At 32.4% G+C, this 13278-nt stretch overlaps 1 protein-coding gene across 5 annotated transcripts in view; it reads left to right on the forward strand.

The window, feature by feature from the left end:
* LOC129800533 (potassium voltage-gated channel subfamily H member 6) overlaps positions 1-13278 on the forward strand; it is a 148862-nt gene that overhangs the window by 11038 nt on the left and 124546 nt on the right. For all 5 annotated transcript variants that reach the window (XM_055844991.1, XM_055844990.1, XM_055844994.1 and 2 more), the window contains exon 2: positions 3844-4260. In XM_055844991.1, the coding sequence (XP_055700966.1) occupies positions 4185-4260 (76 nt within the window). In that variant the 5' untranslated portion in view covers positions 3844-4184. The remainder of the gene's footprint in view (positions 1-3843; positions 4261-13278) is intronic.

Below are 13278 nucleotides of genomic sequence, written 5' to 3' on the forward strand. Positions count from 1 at the left end.
TATGAGGAAAAAGTGTTAATCGCACCCTCTTTTTTTCTCAGTGTAGGAGTATAGAGTAGATTTCCAAACGTTTGGGCGAACATCGAATGACAACAAAAACATTTATTTACTTAATGAAATAAATAGGCCTATTTGTTGTAAACCTCATCATCATTAGGGTTAACAGCCCAGGTATGGATACTCTGCTATTCGGAAATAAGAGCAGACCGCGTGTTCTAACCAGATATAAACGCCAGCCTTCAGCAATCTATGCATTCCAAACACTATGGCAGCTATATCAACTTGAAACACGGTTGCGTATCGGGCAAGAGGCACTGATCCATTGAGTTGAAGCCTAGGACAGTAAAGCTAGCTCCTGAAGAGCCATCTAAAGGTCAAAGTCCCGAATGGTCAAGAATCTGAAAGGGACGAAATTATACAGAGGATAGGAGTATCTTTGACACTATTAAGAATTCGAGAATTTGACCTTTGGGATTTTGGAATTCGGGATTTTGGCTTTCTGGATTTTAGCTTTAGATTTTTTGGCCAGGACCCGTATAAAAGTATATCAGAAATTTTAAGAAACTCAGTCGTTTCTATCTCTTTCAAAAACATCCAAAGAATTATCTATTTTTAATTAGCCTCCTAACTAGGGAAACCCTTTTAAAGCTATTTTTGGATCTGTCAGGGAATCTATAAGGGCGGAGTCCTTAAAGCAATCACGTGGATGAACGCCTTGGCCGCAAGAGGTTTTTCCAGAACCCTCAACGTTCCTCCTAACGATCTACCTACGCAGGGCCGGATTTAGAAATGTGGAGGCCCAGTGCCCATTTGTGGGGCCCCAAAAATCTTACGTTTTCCAACAATGCGACAGTGTGGACTATGCCAAGTCCTAAAACCTGATTTTGTTTTTACTTTGAGGAACTATACCGAGAAAACAGTAGAATTCCTCAAGTTTTTGCCCATAAATTAGACAAGTTCACTGAAATTATATCATTGAAATTTTGAGTCATTCGCACTCTGGTTCAATTCATTTATATAAATTTAATAGATTGATTCAAAAAATACGCAAAACAAGAAATTTTACTAAATTCTCAGATTCGAGAGTACAATACCTTTAAAAGCTTTAGATACCTTTAAATGTATTTCGTGTTGATTTCATCTAGAAATATTAAGAATTAGGGTAAGAGCTCATAATTTTGGACAGTTTCTAAAATTGGACACTTTGAGGTTAAAGTTGGACACTAAAAATAAATTGATTATAATTATGGATATTATTTTAATATTTGATGAATAATGAATTCTATCTTAATATTTGTTCTTTTTGGAAGATTTTAACACTGAATACGTTAAATTTTGAATATATTTGAGTTAAAATTGCTTTGTTGAAAATTCAGCTATTGCTTACGAGAAATATGATATGATGATTTAAGTGATATTATTAAATATTTATTGAATATTGTGTTTATTCATGTAAATGGTGATTTGTACATTTGACCTGAAGTGAGATTTGCTTTGTGAATTACGTTTTTCGTGTGAAAAATGGACAATTCTCTCAGAGATTACCCATTGAGGTGATACTTCTTATTTTGCACAGGTGTTTTTCTCTCGAAATTTCATGAAGTTTTAGCTTTTGTGATGACTAGGTTGGACAAATGCCTGGGGAAACAAAAGAGCATCATCTCCACGAAAGAGATGTAGCGAGAAAAGCCTTGAAAGCCACCGGAAAGGTCAAGGAATGCGTGAATCCGAGCGTACTTGGAGTACCTAAGTCAACTCACTTTAATTAATGATATAGCAAATTTCTGGGCTTCTTGTGACATTCTACGTTTCTCTTACATGAACAGGAAGAGGACTTGGTTAGGTTGGTTCATGAAATGAAGAACAATGAGCATCCTATTGAGGCGGATGAGCTGTCCAAATTTACAGCCAAGTTGTTCAAATTCATAACCAAGTTGTCCAAAATTTGAGTCAAATTCACTTCTGTATATCAATACATTTTTAAACGTATTAAAACTAATTTTAGTAAAAACAATGACGATAAACCCTTGCCAAGTTTCTAAACAACCCTTCTGAAAAGAGAGTAACAAAAAAATCAATTGGTATTGAAAATATCGCACTTAAAATTTAAAACATTGATGTTTATAAGCACTCTCCCTGTCCAAAATGATGAGCCCTTTCCCTACGGCTATTAGAGCAGATTTTAGATTTTTTAAAAAATTGAAAATATCGCAAGATAGGGGGTCGTGACATTTAATGCGCTAATCGCTAATAGCAATTCAATTTGCAGGTTTTTTTGATAATAATTTTTATTTCCTGACAATTGTAACCATTTTTTCTGAAACCATGATTTCTCAATGATGATTGTAACCATGATTTCTCAAATGTGGAGGCCCGGTGCCGTGGCCTTAGGGAACCCACCTAAATTCGGCACTGCCTACGACGATCCAACATGAACTAACTCTCACAAGATAATACTAGGAACGTTCTTATATAGGATAAATCGGCGCCGCTTCGAGAGACATCTATGATGTTAAATTCAAATACCAACGGAATAATCTCTATCTTATAATATAATAAGATAGAGTGTTGGTATCATTTAATGCCACTTTTAGAATACATTTTTAAACATCATATACGATGAACTAGATAGGATAAGATAAGATTTTTGTTGGACGTCAAGGAGTGACACATAGGGGACTGTTGGCATGGTTCGCACAAAGTAAACCTTCAAACAACGCAAATTTTCTCTTTGTTTGCAAAGAGCTAGTTCGTCATTTCTTGGTCATAAGATAGATGATTATTAAGATCATGAAACGAGATGAGAAATGGTAAGTCAGCTCTTTGCAAACAAAGAGAAAATTCGCATCGTTTGAAGGTTCACTCTGTGCGAACCATGCCTACATTCCCCTATGGAAAAATTATTATCTTTTCTGTTCCAAAAAAACTATGTGAGAACAAACGGTAAGGGATATCATATCGACTCCTCGTCTTGGGTAAACCCCTTATATGTCTAAAAGACAATATTATCTACTTTTTGGATAGTAAACTCATCTACTTATTGCTGATTTATTGTACTCAATATAGAAATAGAAATAAATTCAATAGTTTTAGTGAAAATCAATAACTCAGTCATAATGGCTAGTTGAAAGTTCAATTGCATTTCCGGAAAATTCGTTTAAATTCAAAGGTTCCCCACCTACCCCTATTTATATATTCATTTTTTTACTGTATCTGATCTTATTTTCAGAAAACATTGAGTAATTCTTTTTTTTTTAAATAAATAACATTCATGTCCTTAACAGAAAAGAAGTGGAAGAGACTTATATGGGAAAAAAGCTTATGGGTATTGTTGAGAAATTTCTCCTTGGCGCCATACATCCTTGTCTCTACAACAATTGTGTGAAAAAAGACTGATGCAGTTGAACTATTCACTATTTACTTTCATAAAACATATAAGTACATATATGCAGAACGAAGAAGGAAGGGCTTTACTGTGAAGACCTTGGTGAAATCACGTGCAAGTGGAGACGCCTGGTGAAAGCTCCTAGTTTTAAAGACTATTTACTTTAATTAAAACCACTGCTGCAAAACTAATATTTTGGCAGTATTTCTAGAATTTCAGGGAGACTGTCGTCCCCTCTCACAACTCTCCAACCCTCTAAGAAAAAACCTACCATGCTATTCTGAAATTCTCATACCATTTAGCAATTTCATATCGGTCTGTTGTTCTTCCCATCAACCCCATTGTATTCTCCCATCTTCGCTTGGGGAGAATGGAGTGTGAAATTCATCAATCTTTGAGCTCGAGTTTGAGCTCCACTTTTGATTACATAAATCAAACGATCAACTTTCAACCTCCAGGTCAGAGCACACCCTTTTCCCGCTGATACAGTGAAGGTGTTAGAAATCGAATATTATAATGAGGTGAGACTAGAGAAATAGTGAAAAAAAAGAATATCTTAAAATTAAGGAAAAAAAATATCAGAGTGAAAAGATGGTGCTTCAGTGTAATAAAATTGCCTAAAATAGTCTAGTGATATTTGCAAAGTATTTTATTTGCCTTTGCCGTAAACGCCTTTTTCAATACAAGTTCTAAACGCAATTGCGTCCTCAAGGATCCACCAAGCGGATATAAGTGTGGATTTCAGTGGTTTTCTCTAGAGGATAGTTCAGCCGATTCCCATTGTGACTCCTCGTCCAATATGCCAGTAAGACGAGGCCATGTTGCGCCCAAGACCACCCTCATTGAGACCATCATCCGGAAATTTGATACACACAGTGAGTATAAACTTGAAGCATATAATAATTTTCTTAAACTTTGAATTACGTCTCAAGTTCCTCCGAATGGTCCCAAATGGTCCTCATTAAGAGAACTTTCGCAGAACCAGAGTTAAGTAATTAACAGATAATAGATCAATTCAAGCAAAAATGAAATTTAAGCTCTGAAGTTTTTTTTTTGAGAACTCTGAACATTTTAGGGTAAGATGGAGTAATTCGGAATAATGTCTAATTTGGAACTTTGAGTTTACGGAGTTTCCCTGAAAGTTCTAGATGGAAAAAGGAAAAATGTGGAAGAAGTACTCTTGAATGTAAAGTCCTGTACTTATTCGTGGTTTTCTTTTCCTTTTGGACGATCTGGAACAGTCAGAAAATCTCAAAATTCCAAAATAGATATGATTCCGAATTAGGGCAGAATCACATTGACAGAAAAATGCTCACCGTATTTCGTTAATTTACGAATTTTCATTGCAATTATTGCGCAAATTCTCGATTACCGTATTACCTTATCTCATACTCGGTGGCACTAGGTAAAAATAATATAAGAAAATTGAAGAAATAAAACGAAAATGCGATAAACGGTGAGCAAAAAAAACTATACGATTAATTTCTCTTAAGTTTTTTTTGCTAACCTTTTATAGCATTTTTGTTTTATTTCTTTAATTCTCTTATATAATTTTCATCTAATGCCACCGAGTATGAGATAAGGTAATACGGTAATGGAAAATTTGCGTAAGAATTGCAATGAAAATGCGTACATTAACGAAATACGGTGAGGCTACGTCGAGCATTTTATTGTCAATGTGATTCTTACCTTATGGTAAGATGGGGTAATTTGGAATCATTGGTCAAAGATAAAAAGAAAGCCACGAAGTAGTACTAGACTTTACGTTTGAGAGTACTTCTTCGTTTTTTTTCCTTGTTACCGAAAACTATTAAGAAATCTCACAGTTCCAAATTAGACATGATTCCGGCAATACATTTTGTTGTTCTTTTCTTATGAAAAGTCATGCAAAATTTTGCCCATAATGGTGGATGGAAAATTTGACATTGCATCGATTTTGATGAAATTTTCCTTCACTCTCTTTCTTGATTTAAATTCTGGTTTCTAATTTGTTTTCTTGGATAGTCACACTATCTAAATCAATAGAGTTTGTAATTAATTAATGTAAAGAATTTAAATTCAGTGACCGTTAACACGCATGTTTGACAGCGATTTTACAAAAAAAGCATCTGTAAGAAAGTAATTAGAAAATATAAAAATTCTATCTTCAGCAGTTCAAGTACATTAATTGAATGGGTTAAGAAGTTTTACAAGAAGCAAAATAGTTGACTTAAAGAACCAAGGCTTCGATGAGTCCTTTAATGCACCTTGGGAAACTGGGGCACCACTAGGGATGCTTGTCCACTGAAGAAATTTTCATCATAGTCCAATGAGTTTAGAAATAAAAATCACTGTTCGGTGCTATCCCATGTTCGGTGGTACCTCAGTTTCCCTTATGCCGACTTCAGACTGGAGGTTTAACCCAGTTTCCAAAGATATCAAAAATCTTAATAACAAGCAATTTTATTGATTTTTCAAAATGTAATGAATCATTTGCCCTTAATATTCAATCCAAAACAACGATTTCTTAAAAAATCATGCCTGATGTACAATTAGAAGAGTTAATCCAGATGGCTAAGCTTAGGTCTGAAGCCCGTATTATAATGAGAATTTAGTGATAAAATTCCTGTAGAAGCGTGAGTCCCTTAAGAGTACGCTACTTTACTTTTATTAGTCTAGATTAGAGACAGAACCAAGAGCACTATAAGCGGATTATAAGAATTTTGGTTCCATCAAGCTTTTCTTAGACAATTCTACAAGACTTTAAGAAAAAATTGCTTCTAGAGTTGTGTAATGTTTGGCATATTGAAACAAATTACCTACATATTGCTTAATTGGGTCACTGGCAGCAAAAGAAGGCTACAGTTTATACAAACTGTATCAGCTGTGGCTTTCTTATTTCAAAAAAAAATAAAATAAATAAATAAATAAAAAATAAGCGCATTCTTGTAAAACGTTTTTTTTTAAACCAAAACATAAAATTAAAATGATCTACTAATGGGATTTCAAAGCTCGACATTGCGGAATTGAATAAGTTATTCATACAAACCATGTTTGAAACGTTTTAAACTCATATAAACTTTGAATTGACCGAATTTTATGAAACGTTTTATTTCTATATTTGTGGTTTCTGTAATGAGTTTGATAATGATCTTGTACACCGCTCATAAACTTTTACGACTTGTATTTTTTTCTGTTTAACTGTTTGTAATAATTCGATAAACATTCTGAAATAAAATGCACGATTACCTATTGTTAAAGCATTGTTATACAGAGTAAAAATTTTAATTCTGGAGTTCAGAGATTTTTTGTTATTTTATTAAAAAACAATTAAGTAGAGGAACTACCTTCGGACAAGTCAATGCTTCGGACAACACAATTAGTTACTTCTACGTTCTTAATGTATTTGATCCTTGGATTTTTTCAGGAAATATAAGGCATTGAACTAGTTATTGGAATATAATATTATTATTAGTTATAGTAATAGTAATATTTATTCAATCACAAAAATAGGGTAAATTCCTCTTACAATTGTGATAAAGAAAAAAGAAAAACAAGTTAAAAAACAGTAACAAAGAAAGAGAAAAAAAAGAACAATTTACAATAGTATAAGAAAGGTAAATAAAAATTAAATAAGAAAAAAAATCCAATAAGTGTTCTCTTAAGATTCAGCCTGAAAAAAGCGTCGGAATCAAATTCATTAAAATCAAATTTCACAAAATTAATTGTTCGAAGTTTGAATCGTCCGAAAGCAACGCGCTTTCCCCTAGTCCTCACTATCTTCGAGAATTCCATGAATACTAAAATACATTTTCAAAGTCTTGATTAATTACTAATTAATTTATACTTCCTTATTATTATTTTTCAAATAGGGGGGCTCGGGGCAGGTCTAGATAGTAAATCAAATTTTCAATTGCGTTTAATTTGTAGAAAAAAAGTTTGTAACAGGCTGATACATATTTTAATGAAGAAAATTAGTGATTTCCTCAATATTCCATCTAAGGCAAAGTATAATAACATCCCACTGTCTAGTTCTGCCCTAGTCTCCTACTTTGAGTTGCTCATAAGTACCCTTTGCAATATAAGAAAAATAATTTTATAATTGAGGAGACTGGGGCAAAAAGTCACAAAGCGGATATTTAATTTTTTTACCAGCTAACCGAGACCCCCAAAAATTTCCAATAAGCGTAGTTTTATAGGAAATTTACCTCTACAACTTTGGAGAAGTCCCTTCCCTCTATTTTGTAAAGAAATACATTTATCGGGCCGTTTTCTAAAATGTAATTTTGAGACTATTCTGAAAAATTCTGGGGCAGATAGTATCAGGCATGGGGTAAAACTATCACATTTTGATTCGCTTTGCTACGGGCTCCCATAAATTTGAAAAAATATCTAGATTGTACTAGGATTGTTGAGCCTAGAGCGGCGACACATATGGCAATGATGTTTCTTTTTGACGAGACATTAGAAAGTGCATCCGCTTTTGTTACTTTTTGCCCCATACCTTGTTACTTTTTACCCCAAGTAATCATTTTTAATAAAAGGATTACTGAAGAAAAGAATCTTTCGAAAATGCTAAAACGGATATCAGGTTCGTGTTCAAAGAAGCCAAATCATTTAGAAAATATTCACTGGTGCATTCAATTTGAAAAATATATATGTAAAATTAATATTTAAGGTCAAGGTGGGAGTTCAGTCTATTTTTCTGTTCTTCAATTTATTTTTCTCAACCAGGCTGAGGTGTCCATACAGAAAAATAGACCGAACCTCCCAAGAAACATTTTTTTCTTAATATAGTCTTGTAGAATTCCCTAAGTAAGACATTATAGAACCAAAAATCTTTTTATTTGCTTATAACGCTCTTAGTTCTATCATTGAGAATACTATGAGTAAAGTGGCGCATTCTTAAGGATCTTAAAAGCTTCTATAGGAATTGAAACAGAAAATTCTGACTTTAAGTCTTTTAAAAGTGCACTAAAAGACTTATCTAACACTTGGTTCTATAAGGCAGCTATTTTGCTTTTTGGGCTCCCACCCTGACTTGCCTTAGGGTAAAAAATTTCAATATTTTTTTATTTTTTAAATTCCTTGTTCGAATTCTAAAAAACTTACGACATCGAAGAAGGTCTATGAAGGCTATCTATGGAAATACTTTTAAGCCACTATCTTTTTTATCTTGGAAGATATTGAATTTTGAAATTTTCGATTTGTGACTTTTTGCCCCAGACTCCCCTACCTTACTTTAAAGTTTTCGTGAGATTTTTCACTTGTTCTATTGATTCACCGTCTCAACAATAAAATATAGAGAAAAATAGAAAGTTCCATGAATAATATTGCAAATTTCAAAACAATCTTCTATCCTACAACTTTCCATTTCTCTAACTTCATGACCGAACTCTAAGAAAAAGCGCTGTATTTTCTTTTGGGGTCAAGAGGGTCAAGAGGACTGCACAGGAGGAAAAGTTTGAGCCAAAATAGTGATGCTGGGTGGGTGGAAAAATGAAAGAATTGAAAGTGAACACTTGTTGCTGGCGCCAAAAAGTTAATTGAGTCCTGTTGCTCTTCGGCACTCGGCAAAATTGAAATAATTTGTCATCTTCTCCTATCCGGAAACCAACTGGATTTGTCTCTTTTGCCCAACAGACGCCCACCTAGAAGACCATCAGTGGTCGGAAACTAAGCTGAGCCACATTGGAGAATGTTTACAGCAAAAGTTGAAACGATAATCACTTAATTGATTGGAATCATTTGTTTGTTTAACATGGCCAATGAAGTGTGTGAAGTGGCTCTAGGAATCGATTATTGCTCGATGCCAATTCACAACTTTTCTCAATAAGTGTTATATCTTTCCCATATCATCCAATTGGACTCTATAAAAATCTTCATCATTCTCCCACATACACATCTTCTTTCCCAAATTACAGATATCAACACTCAATATTCAATTGAAAACCATGAATATCATGCGAGAAACTTTCTGTTTATTTTCAGCACAACGAATTTTCCAAGAGAAAATGCTCAATATTGTGAAAATATTTGTTTGTACAAGTGCTCAATTAAAAGCCATTGCAATTTAGAATTTAGAACGTTAAATTATATTAATGTCTAACATCATTTTGATAAATATATGAAAGCGTCAAAGATTAAATTTAACAGTGCAATTATCTATCACATTATGTGACCTCTTTTTTGAAAATTCTTCCATTCCATTTTTATCAAAAGTTTTTAAAATTTAATAACACTAAAACCATCAAACTTTCCACTGTATGAATTTCGATCAATGAATGCTATGTGCATTTTGAATGTTAATGGAAAAACTTGTAGCTTATATTTCCATGGACAATGTAGATAAATATTTAAGATTCTACCCATGAGACTGGATAGATATGAAAAATTTTTACAGTGATTTTAAATAAATTAAATAATCATACGGTCATTGAACACAATTAATGTATATAAAATGTTTACAGGAGTGTTTCATGATTTAATCCAAATTTATGCTTGAGTTTCAATAATCCTTTTGTAGACAGAAATGAAAAATTTGTTAAAGAAAAATTATTAAAAATTTCAAAATACTACCATTGAACTCCTTATTTTTTAACATTAATAAATAAATAAATATATTAATTACTCTAGCAGGTCAATATTCGGCTCAAAACATTTCTTACGAGCAGCTTTAGTACATGCATATACTAAAAAGTTCATTGCTGAATTTCAAAAATTGTGTAATAGCTGAAGTTAAAATGGGGAAATTAATTCCACTCCCTTGTTTTAAGTTTTTAATCATTTTTGCAAATTAAAGTTAAATTGAAGAACAAGGATTAGACCGAATTTCTCACTTTCACTTAAGCATGTGCTACTTTTTCACCTAAAATCTGATAATTATTTTAAATAAAAACTTTAAAAAATATGAATAATTAGACTCGTTTGCTTATTTTTCACTGTTGTGCACAAAATATCTTTCAAGATTGAAATTAGTACTTACATGTACTAAACGTTTAATGAAAAATGAAAAGCGGAAACATTTATCCTGGGCTTTGTTTTTAGTACATAACTGTTGTGAAGTGCTTCTGCATTATTATTTGCTTATTTTTCGCAATTGTGCGCAATTAACAAAATATCTTTCATGGATAAAATTAGTACATGCATATGTGAAACATTTACATGAACTGTGATCGATAAAATCTATTTTCCAATGTAATAATGGTGCTATTCTAATGGAAAATGAAAAGAAAAAACGTTCTTCCTGAACCTTTTTTTTAGTACAAGAATGCTCTCATCTGCTTCTGCATTATCGACTTTTCTTTGTGCAGGTTCTTGCATCGACTGTTTTTCCTAGTCCTCTTCGTGTTCCAAAACTATCAAACAGTCGTGGCAGGATCCAACACAAAGAAAAGTCTATTACGTCATGTGCTAAAATAAAATGTTCAGAAGAAAGATTTAGACAGTGATGCATCAAAACAGATGTATTTTATATTTGACACTTCCGATATTTCGCAGAATACACATTTTCTGGATTTGAATATCTCGTCATGGATATGCATGTACTCAAAATTTATTTAAGCTCTGATCTTTAATTTTTTATATCAATGAAATAACAAAAGAAGATATAAATTACGAGCAGGAGTACATGCATGTACTAAGTATTTACCTACTTTATGATTCCTAATTTTTACTTCAATGCAGTAATTTTACAAAAGCCAAGAAAAGGATGACATAAAAAAGATTTCCTGCCAATGTTTCATTAATTCTCAAAATAAATGGAAAAATGTTATCAGGAGTGGGATTAGTACATACATGTACTAAACATTTATTTAATATTTGATTAGTAAAATCTATTCTTTAATGCAGAAATTCCATAAAAGCTTTCAAAAAAAAAACAAAAACATTTTTTTTATCAAGTGTGGAATTAGAACATTATTTCTTGAACATGCATGTACTAAATAATTATTTAAGCTCTCATCTTTAATGTCTTTGTCAATGTAGCAATTCTTTGAAAACTTTGCTAGATATGCAGAGAAATAGGGGAAACTGGGGCATCACCAAACACAGGGTAGCACCAAACACTAATTTTTATCTCTAGACTACTTGGACTATCTCAACCATTTCTTCAGTGGACAAGCATCACTATAATGCCTATAAATTTCTATAAGTCTTGTCCCCTGAAGTCGAATATCTGATTAAAAAATTGAAGTGTTTGATGCTACCCCGTGTTTAGTGGTGCCCCAGTTTCCCCTAGGTTTTCTGTTTTTATTTTTGTCTCTATTTTGCACAATAGAGAAAAGTTTTTGTCACAATCAGGAATGGTACATGTACATTATGTGCAAATTACCTAACTAAGCTATGATCAGTGGTTTTTAGACCTCAATGCAGTAGTTTCATAAAAGCCAAGGAAAGGCCTCGTATATAATAGATTTTCTGTTGATTTTTCAATATATTACAGAATAAAGGGATATGTAGGGGAAAGTACTCTCCCTTCGAAAGTTCATGCCTTCGAATAATGTGAATTTTCTTTAAGTTTCCCTAAGAGATTTGAACATTTCTATTAAATATTAGCTAGCTTATTATCAATTATTGATAATTATGTAACGATCATGTGGAAATTTCTTAGGAAAAGTAACAGAAATTCACATTATTCGAAGGCATGAACGTTCGAAGGGAGAGTACTTTCCCCTATGTCATATTTAGGATTAGTACAAACCTGTGCTAAAATGTATTTATGTTCTAATATCTTCTAATTTTATTTAAAGTAGAAGCTCAATGAAAGATTTGAAAGAGATGTATTGGAAATAGATTTTCTAACAATTTTTTACTATTTAACACAATAAATGAATATATTTATCGTGTTTCGGATTAGTACAAGCCTGTGCCAATATGTAAGCTCTAATTTCTTCCAATGTAGCAGCTCCATAAAACATTGAAAGAGACGTATAGAAAATATATTTTCTATTAATTCTTCACGATTTCGTACAGTAAAAGATATTTATCACGTATTGGATTAGTACAAGCAAGAGTACAAGCTTGTTCTAAAAATGTATTTAAGCTCTAATTTCTTACAATCTTTTCCAATGTAGCAGCTGCGTAAAAACTTTTCAAAGAGATGTCTTCTATATTTTATATGCTATTTTTCTCTATGTCGTACGGCAAACGAATATTTTTATGATATTTGGGATTAGTACATCCATGTACTAAAAATGTATCGAAGTTCTCATTTTCCTCAGTCTTGAAATATATGTATAGAAAATATACAAAATGGTAAAAATTTTACTATTTCACACAATAAAGGTATATGTACATCAATTTTGGCAGTAGAATATTCATGTACTAAAAATTTAGATGGAGTTCCTATTTATACATAACAAATATGAAAAATGCAGCCTGAAAATCAAAGACTTAACCAAAAAATGAAAAAAAAATCCACAATAGTACTGCAATAAATAAACAATAGGAATAAATAAAAATGGAATTCCAGTTTATTCACAATGCCAATGACAATTATTTTATCCACTGTGGATTTTTTTTGTACATTATTTACCCTTCTGCGTGGCTCAGGGGAACTTTAATATATATGGAAAGAGTTCTCTACCCTTCTGTGGCACGATTTCAAAAAAAAAAAAAATAGAACTTCCCGTGCACAAACAAAGACTAATGTTTGAGCTTTATTCTTGTAAATTATTTTCTATGGCTTTTTGATTAATTTCACCCCCATGAATCAGACATTTTCAGCACAATTTCAGTGTCCCATTCCTTCTGTGCAAAGAATTAGCGGATATTGGAAAAACGATGAAAGACAGAAGGAGGAAATAATTAACCCCAGTAGAATTTATTTTAATAAATTGTCGATTTATTTGTCTAATGTTCCTAACAACAATCTACAACTAAATTTGAGGGGTTGGCCGTTGGGAAGGTCTCCT

The sequence above is a fragment of the Phlebotomus papatasi genome, chromosome 2, assembly GCF_024763615.1.
Source record: "Phlebotomus papatasi isolate M1 chromosome 2, Ppap_2.1, whole genome shotgun sequence".
Classification (NCBI taxonomy): Eukaryota; Metazoa; Arthropoda; class Insecta; order Diptera; family Psychodidae; genus Phlebotomus; species Phlebotomus papatasi.